Raw genomic sequence first — 23,483 nt, forward strand, 5'->3', positions numbered from 1 at the left:
GATAGTGGCCACATTTTCATACCCTGTCCATACTCTACTGTGTTGTTGTTAGACATACAGGACTATAAGATTTTCTAGATTAGTGCTGTCGTCATTCTACAGATGCTTCATAGCCATCTCTTTCCCCTTCTCTCTAGCTAATCAGTCATTCAATCCTGCTAATCTCCTATATCTTCTTTCTGCTTCATCACTACTTGTTACTGTTCTACTTTGGCCATTCATCATGTTTGTTTGTTACACTAGCCTACCCATGCTTGCAGCATCTCTCTACATCAATTTTCTTGTGAATAGATGTGAGAGCAACATTTCTGAATATTGCTTTGCTGTATTTCTTTCATGCTTTGGAATTTTGAAAGACTGTCTCTTGCCTATGGGATTATGCAAAGCCAGTGCTGTCATCTGATGCTCAAGGAATTCTACTTCTGTTGGCTTCCCAGCATTGTCTTAGTCCCCTACCCAAACTGGTAAAAACTCTCCAGTCCACTTGTGTAACTACTTTCTTCCAAATATTTTAGACAAAGAAGTACCCCATGATTTTAAGATTCTACTATGAGAGTGGAATACTAGAAGCAAAAGGTCAAATATAATGTTATCTTAGTGGGTCTCTTAAACCATGGCTAAAATCGACCACATATTTTGACACAGAGCATCTCACAACAGATACAGCACAAATGAAACAATTCCTTGTATCTAATTTGACCCCAGTGGAATAAGTCTAGCTATGAAACAATAGAAACCACAGAAAAAACACATTGTCATAGAGATTGAACAACACCCTTTTGGATAATGAATGGATAACTGAAAAGTTAACAAAGAAGTTTAAATTTTCCTAGTGTTGAATGAAAAATGTAAATACAACACACCCAAATCCATTGAATACAATGAAGATAGTCCTACAAAGAGAGTCTGTAGGGGAAACTAGAGTGGAGATGTATTGTATAAGAGAATAAAAAAGAAAGTCTCAGGGAACCCAAATAAACAACTTCATGGGGATGGCTAGACAATGTTGTCCAGACATAACAGGGCAGTCACACACGAGTTCCTAGGAGCACAAGACCTGTGCAAGATCAAACCAAAGAAAATGCCAGCAAGAATGTGTGAGGAGGTTACAGAAGTCTACCTTTAGGTAAAGGTCTATTGGCAAATGATGGTCAATTGAGAGAATAAATTTTCTTTAGAGATGTAGCCCCTAAAATGCTATTCCATGCTCTGGCAGGTAGCCCTACCTGCATGTAACTATGTGTAGAACCAAGTGGGCTCAGTGGGTTTCAGCAGAAGGGAAGTACATATGATTACAGCGTATTATACATGTGTATGATATTTTCAAAGAATAAGAGGAATTTTAAAAATTAAATCACAGAGACATAGACAGACAGACAGACAGAGACACAGAGAGAAACAGAGACAGAGACTTTCCTCCATTCGATTGGGTCTTTGATAAAGAAGGGTACCTGGATTACCAATGTTCCTCAGCCAGCTATCTAGCAGTGAAAGGCCTTTGGAGCTCTGTGTCCCTCCATCATGACAGAGCCTTTCCCCTTCTCTGTCAGATAAATAAGCCATGTATTGTTCTATACTGCACTGGCCCCTCCTCTCCAGCCATCTGGTGGCTTCTCTTCCTGACTGCTTAGGCTTCTTCACGTGTAGAAGGTGGAATGTACTATTTGTGGAGTGGCTAAAAGAGCCACAGAAAGTAAGCAGAGCCAATCCAGGACACCCCTTTGTGTTTCTCCTTATCCAAACACTTTCAGGAGAGGAAAAATGTCCACACTGCAATACAACCCAGACCACAATCCCCAATATAATAAGGGTCACATTTTCTCTTTGCCCTGGGTGGGAAAGAGCCAGGGTTCCCTTTGGGATGGTCACCTCCTATACACTCTCTTTGAAGGGGTTTGCTGAACCAAGAACAAAGACAGGGGGTGCTGTAAACCTTTATGGGCACCACAGTTCACTAGGGTAGCTGGAGATTAATTCCTTCCAGAACTATTCTATCTCCCCTCACCCGTCACAACAGGCTTTCAAAGGACTCTTTTGGGAGACAACTTCTGAATGATCTACATTTCTCCCTTCATGGAACTACCACCCTTCTACTGGGTTCTTGTCTTCTTGGTTCTCAAAAAGGAAGTGCCTTGCTCCAAGTAGAGGAAATTATACCATATTATCTGGTATTCTACTCCGCTAAGCAACTTTTATCAGTCACCATATTTCCTAACCTCTAGAAAATTCCAAACTGGCCAGACTATTACTTGAATCTTATCCCTTGACCAAAGATTCTCTGACCGTGTGCCCACCTGCTAATTCCTCACCTGGGGACTATCTGAACTTCCTATTCTTGCTTCCTGCCTACCGTAGCCAATGCCAAGAACACACTTCTACCCCAGTCATTGTTTTTCCAGCCTCAGCTGTCTTACCACAGGGTTTGACTATTGTCAAAATAATTGTTCTCTATTTTCCTCAGACCTTGGGCTCAATAAACTTGAGATAAGCACTTGCATGGGCCAGGGTTGGAAAAAAGAAGGATGTTTGGCAACTAGAAGATGAAGAAAAACTAGGTATCCACCCCAGCCTGCGTATTAAAGTGAGAATAAACTGCTTTTTTCTTGTAAATTTTTTGGACCAGGGATTATTTGCCAGTATATTGCTACTTATGTGGTTATCACAGATGGAAGTAGGATCGCTCTGGAGATCCCCTGTTCTAAACCCACTAAATCAGAGTCTGATACTCCATAACCCATATACCCAGTGAAGTTTGACACGTACTGATTGAAAGTACTAGGTCTAACTTTTGAGACTTCTCTTAACTGGACCTTTCTCATCTATCCCTGATTGGATTGCAGAAACCTATTTTCTTGCTACTAATAGACTGTGCAGTTGTCTTTTTGGGGGGGGGGTTAAGCTTAATATTAATAACAAATAACATATACCATTTATCAAGTGTCTACTGCATGCCAATTGTACTTTATAGACGAGGAACTTGAAATTCTGTGTCATCCGCCAGGCCAAGAAAGACCATTTGAAGTGAAGTCAAGATTCCAAGTCAGACCCACATTATAAACTTAGCCGTACAATAGTTCTTTATAAATCGATAAGCTTATGTGAGGTACAAGGAATGCAAGAGGAAGGGACTAACTTCCCCAGAGAGGAAAGGCCCTCGCATACTTTTTGTCTTGAGGGAGCTTGCATAAGTCCTCATGGGGACCGTAAATTACCGGAATTGAAGCCAGAGGCCAAAGGAAATTGGAGTAACGATTAAGTTAATTATGACGGGAAAACCCTAAGTTGACATCCCTAAGAAAAAATAAATTCTGATACCTTAGAGCTTAGAGATATAACAAATTTGTGTTATAGTGGTTTGGGTTCTGGCCGGCACATTGATCTGTAGGATATTATTGTAAACATCAGGCTTGGATCTGTGACTACTACGATATATTATGCCATAGGTGTAAGGGTCACTCCTGGCAACTGACTGAGTTCATGGTTCATTGTTCAGAGAAGAAATAGAAGCCCACAGAAAGTATGGTCACCAGAGTTCAGAGTAAATTGATGGAACATCCAGGGATGCTCCCAAGTGCCATTCTGGTATTGCTAATAACCTGCTTTTCTGGAATTGGAGTCTTTAGTGTGAAATTAAGTTGTTTTTTTTTAAATGAACAGATGCTCAGTTGCATATTACAAGTAAAAGCCTGGAATATTTATAAACTTTTGTGTCTCAGAAGAACCTTTACCTTGAAAACTGTCTTAGTCAGTGGTCCCCAGCTTTACCAAAAATGAACTATACTGCCATTTTTTTTTCCTGGACCTGGAGGCTGCTGAGTCTCGCTAAGTTCTCCTTTCCTGGGGCCCTGAAGACCTGCGGAGATGGCTGGGTGGGGTCAACCCAGTCCAGGAAGTGCAGGAATTCTTTTAAGTGTATGTGTCTGGGGTGTTTTTCTCTCTCACTTACGTGTATTTTTAAAATTCTTTTTAGACACCCGCTTTATCTCTCCCAAACATCATTTCCTTACTCCTTTCCTGAGTTCGAGCAGTAGCCAGGGGCCCAGCTTCCTTATTGGTCTCTGAACTGTGGAGGGGATGGGCCAGGGAACAGAGGAGGTAGGAGTTAGGAATGGGGTGGGGGAAGGGTTACTGCTGGAACTGCCTTTCCTCCTTCTCTTTGCCACTGGGGCGCTGGCTGGTTCCTGGAGCAATGTCTTTGCTCTTATCCAGCCCTTAACACAGGGTGATATTCCATAAGGCTGTGGCCACAGAAAAACCCAAGCAGCCTGATGGCCAGTACCTTGCAGTCTCCCTGAACTCCTTGGCTGACATTTAGAGTCTTGGGCTGCTGGCTTCACACCCCAGGAGGTCTTAAGTTGACTGTTGACAGTCCCCAGCTAAGAGAAGACACTGGAGTGGTTGATGGTGAGAATGTGAACTAGCTGGATACGCCAATCTCTCCTAAGCCATCTCTCCTCTCTGAGCAACTTCCATGGTAGGTACAGCTAGAGTTTCCAACTTTGTTTTTCCTTCTGTTGATATCTTGCTTCAGTGTCTTGGTTTTCTCCTGAATACAGGCACTTGAGGGTAGTGGATAGTGACTTACAGAATTTGTTCAGTGATAGTGCCTAACCCAGCTTTAGAAAAAAGGAGAAGGATTCTAGTCATTCCTGTAGTGAGGTTGGGCTGCATAATTGGTGCTTAAGCTTAGTCTTACAGTGCTTATCTCTCATCTTCCTCCTTCTCCACTAGGGAGAATGGTGTTAAGTCCAGAATTTGAGACCTTCCTTTCTCACTACTTCTTGAGATACGGTTATATCAAGCCTTATGTATATAAACTTTCTGAGACAGAACCCTATGGGCAGGAGGGGCCATATAGTATTCTAGAAAAAAGCTTGAGGATCTGAGGTACTTTTTTCTCCAAATTTATTACTCATATGTGCATGTTTGTGTACCAGGGCTTGCTTGTGGAGGTCAGAAAGCAGACAACTTTGTATCTTTGGCTCGTCCCTTCTACTTTTACGTAGGCTCTGGGGATTCAACTTAGGTTAGCAGGCAGGTATGGCAAATGCTTTACCTACTTATCCACCTTGCTAGTCTGAGATCTGAGTTTCAATCCCAACTCTAACCTTAACTCTGGTTACTAGCTATGTCTTTCTGGCAAATAATTTAAGCTGTCATCAACTTTCTTTCTTCATTAATAATATGAGAGTGATAACAGTTCTTATACATGACATTGAAGTGAGGATTGAACCAGCTAATACCTATGAGGTACTGAGAGCCCAACATAGTTTCCGTGTTTAGTAGAGGTCCCTGTTTTTATTTTTTTAAGTTAATACAATGTCTGTATTATGTACTATGCTAATCAATTCCACACACGGGACTGCATCATTTAGACCAGACCGTAACTCATGAGTAGATGGCCATTATCCCCATTTTACATATAAAGAATATATAACCGAAGCTCTGGTGATGTTGTAGACCACTTGCCTAAAGTACATGGCCCTAAAAGGCAGCGCCTTGGCCAAGGTTACACAACTGAATTTGAATACAAGTACAGACTGAGTTTAGGACAGTTCACAAATGATAATAAGCCAGGTATTGGGCTCTGTAGAGTGTTTCTTCTCTTTCTTATGCTGGAGTTAAATGGGATCTGGCCCCAATTCTCTTTGCTGAGATTTCCTACCAGTCTTTTGTTTTTGTTTTTTTTTCTAGTGTCTCCAAAGCCCTCACTATATTCTTCAGTCTCCTCTGGGATTATTTTCTACTACTGGAAAAACTCTAGAGAGTAAGGGGCCTTTATAAGCCCCTGTTTTAAGTGTAGCGAGGGAGCAGTACAGCAGAACATTGATAGGAGTTTCTCAAGCACACTTTGTTAGAAGTACCCATGAGCCATGTAAAGGGACAAGTTTGAGCTAATAGCCAGTATTATACTACATGCTATTTACTGACCGCTAGGTAAAACACTAGGCTATTTACTGGATGCTTTGAGACTACTTCTTCTAATACCCACAGGAATGTAGGCAGGTGGGAATAACCGTTTCTAATTCCCATAACAACCTAGCCAGGTTAAGAAACATTTCTCAAGAAAATGGTGACTCGAACGGTTTGACTCTTGTAGAGTCACACATGTAAAATGCTAGTGTTTTATTCTCATTTCCTACTGGTTTAGTACAGCCGGTAGAGTAAAGCTAATTATACACGAAATGCTGACAGGCATTGCAAAATAGCATGTTCTGATGGGCTAAATTATGAGGGCTAGATTGCTTGAGATAGACTCCCCGGAGGAGATGGCACTAGCAGTACATGTTTATTTACTTTAATTTGTATAATATTTACAGCCTCATGTCCATAAAGATGTACAAGTTAATGACCATTGGGAATATCTCCATTTTACTGCTCTGGAAATGATAGTTCTGAGAAGTTGACACTTACCGACAGCAACAGCAAGTAATAGAGATGGGATTCAAAGCAAAGCAGTCCAATCACTGAGATAATTTCTACTGGAAAATGAACAGAAGGAAAGACAAGTTGGAAAAGAACAGAGCTAACTACAGAGCATGATTAGGGGAAGGAGACTGAGCTGTGATGTCAGCTAGCTTTCTCAGAGTTTCTCCCCTTCTGACATTTGCTTGTCCTTCTGTCATCTCTCCTGGTTTGTTGCATCTGCTTGGTCCTTCTGCACCCTCTCCCTCTATTCCCCACCCCGCCCTCACATCTATATGACTTCCTTCTCCTGCTTTTGCTTTCCCTTCTATCCGTCCTCTCTGTATGTCTACTGCTAGGGGTGCCATCTAATCATGTGAAGTATGCTGGTTGACGGGGGTGTGTCTTGTATGAGCAAGTCAATGTCAGACTTGCTGTTATAGGTTTTAGCACCAGAACCTCTAGTGGGGGCCTTGGCCTCAGACCTGCTTCCAGTCATTCACCCCTAGCATGCTAAACAGCTGATCTCTTCTGTCATCCTAACCCATCACCCTGCGGTTCATTTCCCCCTTCTAAGTGTTTGGACTCTTTGCCATGACTTTGCCTACAAGTTCAAGTATTTGACTTCTGTGGGTCTGTACCCATCTTAACCTTTGCTTTCTAGGGGTATTTCTACTACTCTGTTTTAATTAGCTTGGTCTCTTTCATGACTATGTAAGCTCTCAAGGATATAGACTCTATTCAACTCATGGCTGTATGTCTAGAACTGCATGTATTTTAGAAGATAGACTAAACATACAATAAATACTTATAGAATGAATGAAGAAAATTTAAACAATTCACACTCCAATGCTGATTAGCCAAGCATTGTAACCACTTGCCTCCTTTTGCTGAGAAAAATGGGAATATTGGTCATATTGCTATTTTTTCCCTCAAAGACAAGTGCAGATAGGCTTGCAGCAGCTCCTGTATAGTCCACAAATATTTATTGACTATCTACTGCATCCTTCGCATTAGTGTGCATACTTGGATATGTTTGTGAACAAAACATTTCCATTGACACCGGCATTTTATGTCTCCAGGAATCATCCAGGGGATAAAGGAAATTTGCGGATTGAAGTTGAGGGGGCACACTTAGATGTCCACACTAGTTCCTTGTAAGATAATCTAGCTCCTTGAATGGAAAGAAGGGGTAGGAGCGGAAGTTGCTTGGGAAGTGATTTCAGTACTGACTTCCTGGCTTTTTCTTGCCATAGGAGAAACACCCCTGTGAGTAGGCCGCACTCATGGCATGTGGCCAAGCTGTTGGAGGGGTGCCCTGACGTGGCCACCACCATGCATTTCCCTTCTGAAGCCTTCAGCTTGTCCTGGCATTCCGGTTGCAACACTAGGTGAGTCTGGGACTCCCCTTAAGGTGGGCTTGAGGCCTGAGGACCTGACAACTCCTCTCCTCTGATCGTGTCCTTGCAGGATGCTTTAGAGCTGAGGTGGTATAACAGAAGAGGTATGACCATCTAGAGTTCCTGGGTTCTTAACTAACTATATAGCTAGCAGACTGGCACTATGATTTTGAGCATGCATCTTTACTTCTGCATAGCGTGTCTTCAAAGTAGTTCATTTGAATCACAAAAATGACCACTCTGTCCTGATTCTTATCCTATTCACTAGTTGTTTTGTCTCGGACTCTTTTCTTGATTCCTGTGAGAGGCAGTCTTCTCCATCTATAGTCACTCACCAGGAACTTCCTCTAGTGTTCATTAGCTCTAAGCACAAAGCAGAACTCCCCAAAGCAGGAGCCTCGCCAAGTCACAGGGTGTAGCTCAATGCAAGGAGCTTGGTATTGTCCATTTTTATTGAAACAACTACCCAAGGGACAAACCACTTGTTATTTGGTTTCTTTTCCCTCACAGTCGCAGAGCCAGCCAAAGTGCAGTCCTTAGCTGCATTTCCTTTTCAATAATCAGATCTTCCCTCCGAGAATGGGTTCTGTTGTGGGAGCTCAAGGAAACTTAAACCCAAGGGGTGAGTTTTCTCTAGTTTGGTATTTTTATTTTGTTTTAGCAGCCAGGGACTCATGGCCTAGGCAGCTTTGTTCTAGAAGAATACATAGAAATATATTCTAGATTTGGCTTCTGTCTGAGTATGTGCACACATGCATGCATGCATGTGTGTCTGCATTCCAGCAGAAAGTGAGGTGAATAGCAGGTTCCCTTGCCAACAAGAAATTAATGTATTCCTAGCTCAGCGCCAAGTGAGAAGGGTGGTTAAGACCATGCAATGGGGAAGAATAAGAGAGAACTGGTCTTAGAGGTCTCATGGGATGCTGTTACAGCTCAGCTGTGGCTTTCTTCTCAGCTATGGCCTTTTTGAGAGCAACCTGCAACCTCTGAGGTTCTAGGCAAAGAATGTTAATGGAACTTCTGGGCTCAGTCTGGCTATGTGTATGGGAAATGGTACTTAACATTCAAAATTATGTCTTATCCTTGTCTTCTGGGTGTGATTTTGCTATTGGTAGGTAAGGGTTGTATGGATGAGCAAATCCCACTCTTAGGTCATTCCTTGTAGTAGAAGGACATTGAAAACAACAGCAAGAACTGAGAGCAGCTGCTGCAGGTAGCGATGCCTAGGCTCTTGATCTTTCTCCTACATAGCAATACTCTGGCAGTACTATTTTTTTCCCCATTTGAAGGTGTTATCAGAGAGGAGCTAAGACTTTGGGTTGAGAGAGACCTGGGTTCCAGTTTCAGCTCAGTTCAGCTTCTTTATCAGCTTACTGAAATTGTCAGTCAGCTTTACTTCATGAGTTAGAAAGTGTAGAAAACAATCGCATTTGGGCTTCAAATGGAAAGTTGTAAAGGACCTCAATGAATAGTGAGATTTCATATTATAGAGAAGTAGAGTAGGTTCTTGGGGTATACCCCAGCAACAGAGTCTTTCCCTAGCATGATCCAGGCCTCCAGTCCTAACCACCAGTACTACAAATAAAGTGATATGGAATTTCCAGAATGAAGAAACATTTACCCTCCAATTCTGACTGTGCCACTAGTTCGAATTTGTAAAATTTGCCTCTTCAAAGTCACTTCTCACTGTGGAACTTGTTTCATTGACACCAGAGGTTTCCAAAAGTGGGGTGAAAGCCAGTGGCCTGCGTTCTCACAAGCTTTCCATGTGATTGTGACGTACACTCGGGTTGGAGAATCACAGGCTTATGGAATGGTCCAGCTGAAGTCGACATAGCCCGACAGGGGTTCCTTCCACTCTAATGCTAATGTTCTGGACTTTCCCCCCTGGCAGACAAACAGACACTAACTCAACAGGGACTACCCAGAAGCAATGTGAGACTTTCTGTTAGCAGTGATATAGTGCATAATTGCCATGGTGCTTTCCAAGTCTTTGGGGTGTTTGTTCATTCTCCTTTTATATGAAATTCTCTTTCTCATTCTGTCATGGTCCTGTGGTGTCCTTGTGTCACTCCTTTCTTATTTCCCTTTCTTTCCCTTAGGCTCCATTGTCCTTTTATTTATAACATAGGTGGTACTGACTTAACCTGCCCTTTTCCATGGCAGACTGGCCAAAGTAAGGAAGGTGTCTGAGTGCTTGGCTAACTAATGCATGTACCCTGTGTCTTGCAGTGACGTGAGTGTACAGTGGTGCCCCCTCTCCCGGCATTGCAGCACTGAGAAAAGCAGCTCTATTGGCAGCATGGAAAGCCTGGAACAGCCAGGCCAACCTACCTACGAGGGGCACCTCTTACCCATTGACCAGAACATGTACCCCAGCCAGCGTGACTCAGCCTATAGCTCCTTCTCAGCCAGCTCAAATGCCTCTGACTGTGCCCTTTCCCTTAAGCCAGAGGAACCACCCTCTACAGACTGTGTCATGCCGGGACCCGGGCCAATTAAAGTCACTGATGACCAAGCTAATGTATCTGAGACCTCAGGAAGTAGCCACAGTACCAGTGAGGACCACGTGACCTCCACTTCCCATGCATCATCTTGCTCAGACGAGGGCCATCACTCAGGACCTGCCAAGATGGCACGGGGTCCACCAGAGCCTCCAGTGAGGCGGGACAGCCTTCAGGCCTCTAGAGCCCAACTTTTCAATGGAGAGCAGCATCGCACGTCTGAACCTGTGGACTCCTTACAACAAAAGGAAAACCCAGGCTTAGAGACAGTGCTGCCCCCAAGGAGCTCTAATCAGTTCTGCTGCCTTAGTGGGCAAGACCAAGTGACAGATGAGGACCACCAGAACTGTGAGCTCAGCAAGCCTTCTGAGTCCAACCAGGATGACTGTGAGCATCTACTGATAGAGGGCTCCTCCAAAGCTCTTGATTCCCCCAAAGCCCATGACAAAGGTTCCAACAAAGAGTTTGGCCTGCTTAAGGAGGTTTCAGATGACCTGGCTAACACTTTGTCCTTTGGTGCCATTCCGCACCTCCGAGGAACCACAGAACATCGCCATAGTGCTCCTGAACAGCTGTTGTCATCCCACTTGCAGCAGGTGCACCTTGATTCCAGAGGCAGCAAGGGGATGGAGTTGCCAATTGGGCAGGATGGACACCAGTGGACTGTGTCCCCTTTACACAACAACCCTAAAGGGAAGAAAAGTCCAAGTCTCCCCACGGGAGGCACCCAGGACCAGACCAGTAAAGAAAGGAAGACCACGCCCATGGATGATAAGCTGATGCCTTCTGTGCACCAGAGCCAAAGTGATGTCCTACTTGGGGAGGTTGATGGACACCCAAACCGAGCAGGCAGAGCAAGCAGTGACTTGACTAGCCAGCAGCCCTCTGCCACTTGCTCCTCTGTTCAACAAACCAGAGACTTCTTTTCAGCCCATAAAGTAGTTGATCACACAGAAGCAACGGAAGAAGGTGACAATGAGCCTAAGGAGTGTGGCCGATTGGGTGGCAGAAGAAGTGGAGGCCCCCGGGGCCGCTCCATCCAAAACCGACGGAAGAGTGAGAGGTTTGCTACCAATCTACGGAATGAAATTCAGAGGAGGAAAGCCCAGCTCCAGAAAAGTAAGGGCCCACTGTCACAATTGTGTGACACAAACGAAGCTGTGGAAGAGACCCAAGAGCCTCCAGAGAGCCCTCCACTCTCTGCTTCTAACTCATCTCTTCTGCCTTCATATAAAAACGTCCCTAGCCCTGGAGAAAAGGTCTTTAACAAAAGCATGATTCTCAGGGCTAGATCTTCAGAATGCCTCAGCCAAGCCTCAGAGAGCTCCAAAGCTAGGGGAGGCTTAGAGGGAAGAATGAGCCCTGGCCAGAGGTCTGGCCAGTCTTCTTCAGCCCTGAGCACATGGTGGAAGGCATCTGACTCCTCCACCTTAGACACTGAGAAAACAAATGCTCACCACGGTGTCTGTAGAGGCCACTGGAGATGGTCTCCAGAGCATAGCACACAGCCACAGGTGGCACTCTCCACAGAAGCTCCTTCCAGCCCAGATGACAACAAAGAGTTGAAGACATCTACACCTCAAGCTGGGGAAGAAGCTGTCCTCATGCCATTTGCAGACAGAAGGAAGTTCTTTGAAGAGAGCAGCAAATCTTTATCCACATCTCATTTGCCAGGCTTAACCACTCATAACAACAAGCCATTTATCCAGAGACCCAAACCTATAGATCAAAACTTCCAGTCAGTGAACTATAGGGATTTAAGGTGCCATCCTCTGGACCAATCATATCATTCCGCAGACCAATCATACCATGCTGCAGACCAATCCTATCATTCCTTGTCACCACTTCAGTCAGAAACTCCCACTTACCCAGAATGCTTTGCTTCTAAAGGCCGAGACAATTCCCTGTGCTGTAAGGCAGTGCATCATGGGGACTGTGATTACCACAGGGCCTGTTCTCACCCCTGCAGCGCTCAGGGAACTGTAAGGCATGATCCTTGCATTTGTTGTTCTGGAGAAATCTGCCCTGCCTTGCTAAAGAGAAACTTGTTGCCAAAATGCCACAACTGTAGGTGTCACCACCACCAATGCATCCGGTGTACAGGTTGCTGTCACGGTCCTCAGCATGGTGCCCATGAGGACAGCAGCATGGCTCCTGGCAATGCTTGGAAACCCAGGAAGGCATCCATACAGGTGAGGACTTGGTTCTTGGGTGAGTGACATTGATTTGCACTTCCTTACAATGATGTAGCCTCTTCTGTACGTACGCCCAGCCACCAAGATTTCAACACACCCGTGTCACTGTAGAGGCTGGCCAAAGTAACGTTTGCTCCTTCAAATTAACAGGACTGGAATTGGTTCGAATGGTAAACTTAGTATCTGAGTGATCTGGAGCAAACCATGAACGCATTATCATTTGAAGTTGCACTATTTTAAAGGGGAAATGTATGTTCACCTTATAAGACAGCTACTACTAATAAAATTGAAAGGTAGAATCCACATATGAGCTAGAAGTGTACCATTTGCCTTCTTGAGTCTGACTTATTTTTCTTAATGTAATACATTTTTTTTACTTTTACCCACTTTTCTTTTTTCAATATTTTAATATTTTAATTTTAATTCACTTTTCATCTCAATCACAGCCCCCTCCCTCCTCTCCTCTCAGTCACACCCTTCCACATTTGTTTTCTTAAATAATTTACTTTCTATTCACTTTACATTTTTACCCATTGTCTACAAATGTCATGACTTATTCTTTTCTTTACGACTAAATAAAATTATATTCTGTGTAGCATCCAGAGGACTCTTAAGTCCTACCACAGATATACTTATGCACCCTTAGTTATAGCTACAATACTTACAGTAGCTGAGGAATAAAACCAGCATGGATGTCCATCAATAGATGAATGTATAACATGGCTCTTCTGTTGGAAAAAAAAGAAGTGGAGAACCGTGTTTGTCAGTATGTAGTCATATGGAAGTTGAAGGCAGCAAGGCCTGGAAGCACATTAAGTAGCTTGATATGGATTCGATTTACATAAGGATATTCATCAACAGCCAGCAGATTTACACTAATATTTGTACATGTCATAGGAAGCAAATTTTGCCTAAAGCAATAGAAGCAAATGACAAGCTTTAAAGTGCATGCAGAAGTATTCTTGAAGTATACTAATGCATACAATCTAACATTTCCCACCTATGCATCTTATACATATTTTGATTTACATATTCCTAGTATTCTAATAGGCTTCAAGGCTATGGTAAACAATACTGTTTTCTGAATAGTAAATTAAAACACTTTATTACTTCTATAAGGTTGACCTTTGTACATCTGCTTTATAGCCTATCACCTTGCTGAACTCACTGAGGAATTCTAGTAGCTCTGTAGTAGTTTATAGATGATTTTACATAGAGGTAGTCGCTTCATCTTGGAACAGAACCTCCACGTTCTGTCTGTGCTTCCCTGGGAAAGGGAGCCTGACGGCTCTGTCTGGGATCCCCCAATACAATGTTCAGAAGGAATGCCGAGAACAACATTGTTGCTCAGTTTTCAGCTTTCTCTGTGAAGTTTGGTGGCTACAGTCTTGCAGTACCTGTCCTTCTGCAGTCGGCCTTTTTTAGGTTAAGAAAGGCCTTTTTTAGGTTAAGAAATGCCTTTTTTGTCTTAGCGTCAGAGAGGCTTGCTTTCTGTTTTAATTAAGAATGGACTTTGGCTTCTTTCAAATGTTTTTACCTGCATCTATTGAGATGACCATATGGTTTATTTTTTGTCTAAATTTACAGTGAGCTATATCAATTGGATTTTGAAATAAGTATCCTCCTCGCATTTCTAGGATAAACCCCACTTGGTCATAATATACTAACTTTTTTATGCTGCTAGACCTGATTTATTGACATGTTGTTAAGGCCCTTTGCATCTCCATTTATTAGAGATTGTAGACTATATTGTAAAATCATTGTTTTTTTCTAACTAGGTAAGGAGGTGGCAAATATTCCCTCCTCTTGTACTTTCAGGAAGAATGTATATAGATAGCACTGGTGTTATTTCTTCCTTAAGCATGTGGTCAAATTTATCATCAAAATCATTTGGGCCTGAATTTTCTTTGTGAGAATGCTTGAAAAAAATGTACATTAATTTCCCCAATAGTAACAGAGTTATTGAGATAATCTGTTTCTTCTTGGTTGAACTTTGGTAGCTTTTAAGTAATTACTCTGTGTCATTTAAGTTTTGACATTTATGCAGATAAAATTGTTGGAACCTACTTTGAAGTACGTCTACAAATTTAATATGCACTGGTTGATAAATAGAAGAGCCAACAGGCATATGATAAGGTGCATACAGCACAAACAGGATTTGTATCATCTAGGCAGGATACCTAGATGTTCACTGTCAACTGCTTTCCACTTTTTGATATGTTTGAAAATATTCACAATACTAACAAAAAGAGAAAAGGAAAAGTAGATAATGCGTGAAAGGCATTGAAGCTGAAATTAGACTAGCTGGGTTTCAATTCCTTCCCCAGAATTTATAGTGCCTAATCTTTCCCATCGACAAAATGAAGGTAATACCAGCTCCTGCTTCATAAGTTGCATTAAATGGCGAACATGTGCAAAGCCCTTAGACCAGTGACTGCCAGACCGTAATCCTCTTATAAGTAAGCTATTTTAAGATGAAGGGAAATTTGGCTTAGGCTTGAGAAATCTTGGCTGAAAGAAGTACTCATAAGCAAGTACTAGGGAAAGGGGCTTGAAGGTAAAGGAAAGGATGCCTACAGGGGTGTCCTGTCAGGACCAGCTCCTCTGAAAGACAAGGAAGTTCCATTGACAGGTAGCAGCTGCTGGCTGTAGCAATATAGACAAGCTGTTGCCTATGCCATATCCTTCCTTTTGTACTTGGAGGAAGGGACACATTGGGTTCCTAATGTCTGTTACACTGGCTAAGCCTATCTGCTTAGTTACTAGGTTATCAGGTATGTAGATCGCTATATGTACATAGGAATGTGCCATTTCTACCCTTGTCACCAGAATGCTGTATTCCTGACCCTGTGAGACATACAGCATGCTTTCAGATACTCCAGCTCTGACAAAGTATTTGCAGTGGTGGCAATCTGAAGAAAAGCTGAGAGCCTGCCCTTTCCCTCATGAAGAAGGCTATGGAGCTAACCAGTTCTGGCTGAGTAATGCCTAGAGAAATGAAATCTGCATATACCTACAACACACAGATTTTATGCCAGTTAGTTTTACATACAGAGCCAGATGATTCCACTGAACACTTACATGGGACAGCTGAGGAAACTGATTCTCAGAGATCACATATCTCACAACGTGCAGAGCCAGGATTTGAACAACATAAAAATAACTTATATACCCACTCCACTGGATTCTGGGTACCTTAGATTATCAATGTATTTGGTCCTCTAGCAGTCAAGAAATAGGTACTCTGGTCACGAGTATGCTACCATATAGCAAGTACCATATATTTGTGGTATAATCTTATACAAACATTCTTACGTATGGTGTAACATGTATACATACACAATTTTTATACATAACATATGTACAGGTTATATGTTATGTATGACATACACGTTATGTGTGTATAACATATTCTCTATATATGCATCATGTATAATGTGTGTGTATAACATACCATGCAACTAAGTTGAAGGGGAGTGTCGGCCATCCACTTGGTGAAGGCAGATGTGGACTCCAAAGCACTGCTTCTAGTTGCAGAGGCTGTGTGCTGGCATATGTATCAACTGCCTCTTCAGGGATAGAGTTCAAAGCCTGGCCTTCTCTTATGTATCAAACAGGGTAGCTTCTAGCAATATCACTTCTACCTAGGCAGCAAGTTCTACTATTATCCTCGACTGCTATCAGTTGCAAGTATTGCTTCTTTGGTTCAAAGAGCACAGACCAGTTATAGGAAACTAAGTGGCTGAGGCAAAAGAATAAAGTACTACTGGAAAGTAGTAAAGTAGAATCTGGAAAGGTCAGTGGGAGTTGGTGGAGGGTGTGAATCTGGGAAGGTTGGTAGGAGTGGGTGGAGGGTTTTGTTGGGGTCACCCACTCTATTTTCTAAGCACTTTCATGGGACTAGACCAAACGTGGAGAGAAAATCCTGGTATTTGCTATGGCTGAACAAGTTATGGTACCTTTGTGGGCAGTGACATCTCACAAATATGTCAAGGCAGACAGAGCCTGAAGTGTAAATTATTAGAATTGCTCAGGTGCGCCTCCCCCCCAATCCCCCAGAGATTATTCTCTGGTTTTGTGGAAGCTGAAATAAGGAAATAAACCTCACGTTTTTCATAGTAACATCTCCTTGAGGCAGAGTTTGTATTATTGAGACTCGTGCACTCAAGTAGTCTTCGTGCAATAGACTCCCCAGTGTTGTGACTACAGAGGCTTCTATGCACTGTGCCAGGCATTCTCTACACATCTCATTTGATGCTTACTAGTAATCTTTATTTGCCAAATAGCAAACTCAGGTTCAAAATGGTAACAGAATGTCCCTTACATAGCACAGATAATAAATGCCTTAGCCAGTGTAACTGACACCAGAGACCAATATTCATTCTTTGCCAGCTGTTTGTCCCCAAAAGAGAGGCCCACTGGGGCTAAGGCAATAAACCTTGGAAAGGACTAATAATAGCAGTATTAGCGCAAAATGAATTTAGAAGTTCAGTGAGGCTTAGGAAAAATGCCTTCCCTTACGTTAAGCTCTGAGTCGCCAGGTGGAGGGTGCTAAATGCAAAAGCAGGAAGAACCTGAAAAGCAAACATGTATTCGGGTTTAGGCTGCAGTGAGAAGAAAGGAAAATTTTTACAAATGACACATATGGCTGAACAATTCAGGAAATCTATCCTAGGTAGACAGTCTACTTCTATAACATATGAACCAGGGCACTCGATACTTGATCGACCGGAGAAGAGCCCTTGTCTGAAGATGGGTGCACAGGAGAAAGAGCAATTGCAGGATGAGAGTAGCTGACATCTCCACTCTACCTTTGCACACACTGGGAGATGGTTTCTGCAGCAGGAAAACCTTCTCCAGGTCTCTGCTTCCAAGAAGATGCTTTCTGTATTAGAAGAAGCAGGAGCAGTGAACAGGTTCAAGTAGGACAAAAAGAAGACCTCCATCCCTCAGTGCAAGTAAGAGCCAGAGTAAAATAGCAAACATGCTAAACCGATTTTTGGATGGGGTTTGGGAGGGGTGGGGAACAAGAGGAAAATTCAGCATCCTTAGCCCTGGTCCCTGAATGCTTTCTGGATTTCTGCATGAGTGCAGTAACTCAGCAGGCTTCCTAAAGGAAAGGCAGCCTTCCTACTGAGCATTTCTGGAGCCTGTCTGGGAGCGTCTATGCTATAAGCCAAGGAACCTGACCAGGCTGCTATTTTTGAAGCTACCTAGATACCTGGCTGTTCAAAGTTCCCTAACTTATCAGAATTTCCCTTCGCAGGAATTTCCTGTGGACAAGTGGAAGCCAATAACAGGAAACAGGAAAACTAGTCATTCCGGGAGGTAAGTGACTACTCAGGGATTTGGGGTGACTTTGTGCCTCTGAAGTTTCCTTAGAAATTACGATGACTTTTGGTTTGCTTGATTTTCTTTGATGAAACTGGTATGCTGTTCACATCAAGGACTTGTTGCCATATATAATCTAATGTGCCCCCTACACCATCATCTCACTACAGACTAAATAGATTATTAGAACATTTTAGAATACGGAGGAGTCAGCAGTGTTGTAAAGGCATGCCTGAAACAACTATGTCTAGATATGCCTGAGATCATAGCAAACCAGACTGTGCTAAAGCAAGAGAAATACCTAATCTGTGCCTGTCTTCCCAGTGGCCACAAGCAATTGGAATCAACAGAGAAGAGGGACTATTCTCTTTGTCTAACATTTTTGGAGGTACATACTTCTTGGGTTCTGCTACTACACTTTCAGTAGAGTTTATTGAGAACTGAAGGACTGTAAAAAAAAAAAAAGTTTGTGCTGGTGATGGAGAAAGGCACCTGTGGCTTGGAATAAAGAGAAAAGAACTACTTTGTGTAGGATGGATCATCTAACTCCTATAATTGTGGATAATGGTAGCCAACACTCATATTCCCTAGGGACAAGGTATGCTCTTTCAGCCAGTTTTTCTCAGGCTGGCCACTAGAAGAGGGTTCTCCATGATTTTGAGTCTGGTTTTCTCAGAATAAAGGAGACAGAAACAAAAGTTGCAAACTTTGCCTGTTCTCCAAGTGAAGGCACTAAGAGACATCGAAAGAATCTTGGGCTGCTGGCCCTTAAGTAGTCCAGAATTCTTTCAGGTGGTCTACGTTATGCTCCATTACTTTCAATTACAATATAACTATGTCATTTCCCCTTCCCTGTCTTCCAACCAACTCCCCCATGTCCTCTTCCTCCAGCCCTTTCCATGCCTCCCCTTATTCATGGCCTCTTTTTCTTTTATTATTATTGTCAAACACACCCACACACCCCCACACACACCCCCCACACACATGTATAAATGCATTCTGCTGAGTCTATTTAGTGTTGCTTGCATGTATGATTTTAGGCATGACCACTTGGTATTGGATAACCAATTGGGGGCTTCTCCCTGAGGAATGCCATTCAGAAACTTCCTTGATGAAAGATAAGAGCTATAGTTAGCTGTGGAGGGAATCAGCTGCTTTCTCGCCCAATCAACAAGAGGAAAAATACACCTTGAACTGGAAACCTAGCCAACTATATAGGGATAGGGATAGTGAGCATGTGGGTCTTAGTGGAAAGCCTACTATTTAGAGGAAACTTACGCATTTTCCCCTGCAATGGGAAAGGGGATGATGCCCAATATTTATTAATCATCTGTGACTATCAGTCATTGGGATGATCAGACTACATTCGAATTTTCATTTGCTTTCTACAGTAGTTCTTTTGCTGCCTGTCTTATAGACGTGCTCTAGAGAAGTTATATAATTTAACTGAGGTAACAGATAGCAAATAATACTGTTAGGTTTCAGACAGTCTGACCCCAAACTTCCTGCTCCCCCCTCCCTCGCCATTTTATCTGCTTCTGTTAGGATCCAAAAAGGGTAGCCTGCAAACAGGTTCCTCTACAGAGTGTTTCAGGAATCCAAGTTCTAGGTAGAGATTTTGCCTTGATCAACCTTGATCAGCCTCCCTCCACTGCAAGCTTTGAACTTTTTTATATTATATCCGTGGGGATATAATTTTAATCTAGTGACACTATTATTAGATTGAAACCTTTAAAAGAAGATACCATATCTCAGGCACAGCCTTATTCTATGTGCTTAATACAGAGGTCTTGCAAGTGATATTTATCATCTGGTGGCCAAAAAGAAGAAATAGAATCCACTCACCACCACATGGGTGAAAAGACACGAAAACAATAATGTGAACTAACATTTTCCTGTTTTTTTTCCCCTTTCTTTTTATTTTCTTCAACGCTGGGGAAAGAATCTATGATCTTGTGTACACCGGGCAAGTGCTCCGCCATAAAGCCAGCACCCCAAGGCAGTAAATAACTCAGCTCTATGCTGTAAGCACCATGGAATGCATTTCACAAGTTGCTATCACTGCGAGGTTGGAGAGTAGGTATAATCAGTGTAGGTTGAGTTTCTGTTCCATGTAATACAGGGAAGTAGTTGAGGTACACACAAACACATTCATTTGCCTAAAACCCCTCAGCTGCTAAGGTAATTCTCCCTAAGTAGTCTCACTTCAGAAACCATATTCTGCATCGTACCACTCTCCAAAATACTCCTCCTACTCACTTGGCCGAGAAGTAATAGTCTTACTAAAAGCTTAGAATGGGGCCTCCCTGTTGCTTAGCAAGGTGGGAGCTACTCGTGAAAGAGCAGTGAGAAGCACTATCTCCACAGCTTGAGCAGAGCAAGAGTAGCCCACACAAAGTTCAGCAACGGTAATAATACATTATTACTTGCAAAACAACCTATGTGCTAGGAGTTGAGTTGCACAACTTCCTAACAATTCCAGCAGGTAGGTATTAGATCAGGGTATGGGATCTCATGAGTTGCATGTACAGCAGAAACACCTGGAGAGCTTGTTGAAACACGAGAGCTAGTTGGACCCCCAGAAAAATCTAATTTCATAGGTGTAAAGTATGGCTCAAAAATCAGCATTGCTAACTGGCATCTTTGGGTGATGCTGGTACAGCTAGTCCTAGGACCACCCATTGAGAATTGCTAACTCAGATAAAGGGTTTGAGGTTCAGAGAGGGTGAATTATCCATTCAAGGTCAGAGCTGGTAAGGGGGTCAGCTCAGCTTTTAAGCAAGTTTTTCCTTACCAAAGTTTCCAAAAGAACACAGAGTTTCAACAAGAAACACTAGGCCCAGTCCATGATAATTATTTATTGTGTTTTGTCATCAGTTCATAGGAGGATAAGAGAACTGAAGACTGAAGGTGGTAGGAGAGGGGACTAAGCAAGGTGTCTTGGAGGAATCAACCGTACTTCTAAAGTTAGGACCTTGGAGTTAATAGTGCTGGAGCTGAGATCCATGTTTGTGTACTTCCTCCTCCCTACCCCCTCACTGACCCTTCTTCTCATCTCTTTATTTTTTATTCATTCCATGTTTTATTAGATATTTTCTTCATTTACATTTCAAATGCTATCCCAAAAGTCCCCTATACCCTCGCCCCCCCCCGCCTTCTCATCTCTTTCTTATCTTTGTCACTGTCTTCATCTTGTCTTCATCTTGTAAGATAGAATTAGAGCACCAACATCAAAAATTTGAAAGATTCAAATGAGTAAATATAGAGAAAACCCTTCCAAGTCAAAACTTAACACTAGGTTTGGTGGTTGTATATGGGATCGATACCTGGGTGGGGCAGTCTCTTGCATATGCCAGCAAGATTATGCTGAAGGGACCCTGATATAGTGGCCTCTTGTGAGGCTATGCCACTGCCTGGCAAACACAGAAGTGGATGCTCACAGCCAGCTATTGGATGGAACACAGGACCCCCAATAGAGGAGCTAGAGAAATCACCCAAGGAGCTGAAGGGGTCTGCAACCTTATAGGTGGAACAACAATATGAACCAACCAGTACCCCCTGAGCTTGTGTCTCTAGCTGCATATGTAGCAGAAGATGGCCTAGTTGGCCATCATTGGGAAGAGAGGCCCCTTGGTCTTGCAAACTTTATATGACCCAGCACAGGGCAATGCCAGGGCCAATAAGTGGGAGTGGGTGAGTAGGGGAGGAGTGGCAGGAGGGGGTATAGGGGGACATTCGGGATAGCATTTGAAATGTAAATAAATAAAATATCTAATTTTTAAAAAGAGGAAAAAAACTTCCACAAACAAACAAAACAACAACAACAAAAAACCACCACCAACAACAAACCCTTACACTAGGAATGTTAGTCGTGCTGATGAAGAGAAGACATGGAATATGCTCAGCAATAAGAACAGAGAAATAGAATTAAGGAAGCTTTATACCAGGATAGGTAAGCCTGGGAGAACTAGGTGGGATGAGCAACATGAGAGCAAGTCTTGTTCACTCATCACCAGTGAGAACTAAGTTCTTATTGGATAGCACATTGACGCTCTGCTGTGCAAGATGCGGTGACTACAGACAGCAGTAATGAACTAACTATACATCTGAAAAAGCTAGAAGGAGGTTTTGAACATTTTGCCATAGAGGTATGATAAATATTTGAGGAGAGATGTTTGCCCTGACATAATCTTTTGATGTAATCACCTCAAATGTTGTATACAATTATTCAATGTATATAAGTATCAAGCAATACCTGGTGCCCATTAACATCTATAACTTAAGAAAATACCTTTATCTTATCTATCTGTCTGTCTATCTATCTATCTATCTATCTATCTATCTATCTATCTATCTATCTACCTATCTTATCTATCTATAAATTCAAAACTATAAAAGAGGAGAATGGGAGAAAGGGACCTGGAAAATGACTAAAATTCCTTATATAAAACTATGAAACTTTCAAACACATATAAATTCAAATTAAAAATTATTGACAATCAGTCAGTGACTTGATAAATGTGGCATTTTAGGCAACTTGGCAGCATTGGCAAACTGGATGAGTTGGAGGTTAACCAAGAGGGGCAGTCATCCAGGAATTAAAATGTGTTATGGACAAGGGAGGTGCAGTAGAAATATAGAACAAAAGATAGATAAATGTGTGTGATGCTTTGGGAGAAAAATAATTGTTTATTATGGAAATAGCACTACAGAAAATGAACCACAAGAAGAGATAGCCATGTTTCTACCACCTACATCCTCCTATTTTCTGTTGGCCTTTTCTATAGGTATGATGATTATTCCTGGCATAGTTGTAATAACTATGCAAATGAGCTTTTGTATCTTGATCCAGAAAGCATTATTTGATAAATAATTTTCATTCCGGCTTCCTCAATAATTATAATTTTAACAGCTATAGAATATTTCATCTGCTTATTTGATAGTAATTTGCTTAATCCTTCCTAAATTGTTGAATAATCCAGTTGTTTTCAAGGTTTTTATATTATAAAGTTATTATCTCGAACATTTTGAATAGCTATAGATTTTTTTCTCATTTTGAATTTTCTCATTAAAACAATTATCTCTGAAAGAATTATTAAAGAATCTACCATCTGGAATTTGTATTGCTAGGTCACAAAATATGAATATTCTTAAGAACCTTTATAGATTTCACAAAGTTTACTCAGAAGGCATTTTACATTATCAGCTACAATATACTACAATATTTCTTTATATCAAATTTTGCTATCATTGAAAATTTTTCTTTTCCTACCACAGCAGCTATACCTGCTAATCACCTTAGTTTGCTTGCCTTGATCATTCAAGTTTGATTTTCATGTGTTAATGTTAGATCATTTGCTTACAACTACAAGACATCTTTTTGAAGGACAAGTAGAGAAAACTGGTTCTAGAACTTTGGAACAGAGGACATGATTAAAACTAGCTAAGTCCTGGTAGTCTGAGAAGTTACTGACATAGATGGGAGAGTCCAGAAAGGGGGCAGGTTTAGAGAAGAAGCTAGCCTAGAACCAAGATATGTTAGAGATGAAGTTAATGAGGTCTATAGGCAGATTCTTTTTTTGTTGTTGTTTTTTGTTTTTTGTTTTTGTTTTTTTTTAAATTTTTTTATTATTTTCTTTATTTACATT

General features: G+C 42.0%; 1 protein-coding gene across 2 annotated transcripts in view; it reads left to right on the top strand.

Moving 5' to 3' along the window:
• Nucleotides 1–23,483, top strand: part of Shroom4 (shroom family member 4) — a 210,034-nt gene that overhangs the window by 154,764 nt on the left and 31,787 nt on the right. The window contains exons 1-4 of one of the 2 annotated variants that reach the window (XM_029534032.1): nucleotides 4,169–4,474; nucleotides 7,662–7,796; nucleotides 10,038–12,501; nucleotides 17,771–17,832. In XM_029534032.1, the coding sequence (XP_029389892.1) occupies nucleotides 7,741–7,796; nucleotides 10,038–12,501; nucleotides 17,771–17,832 (2,582 nt within the window). In that variant the 5' untranslated portion in view covers nucleotides 4,169–4,474; nucleotides 7,662–7,740. Of the gene's footprint in view, nucleotides 1–4,168; nucleotides 4,475–7,661; nucleotides 7,797–10,037; nucleotides 12,502–17,770; nucleotides 17,833–23,483 lie in introns of those variants that run through there. The other variant, XM_021187867.2, reaches the window with a different exon arrangement.

The sequence above is a fragment of the Mus pahari genome, chromosome X (assembly GCF_900095145.1).
Source record: "Mus pahari chromosome X, PAHARI_EIJ_v1.1, whole genome shotgun sequence".
NCBI classification, from domain to species: domain Eukaryota; kingdom Metazoa; phylum Chordata; class Mammalia; order Rodentia; family Muridae; genus Mus; species Mus pahari.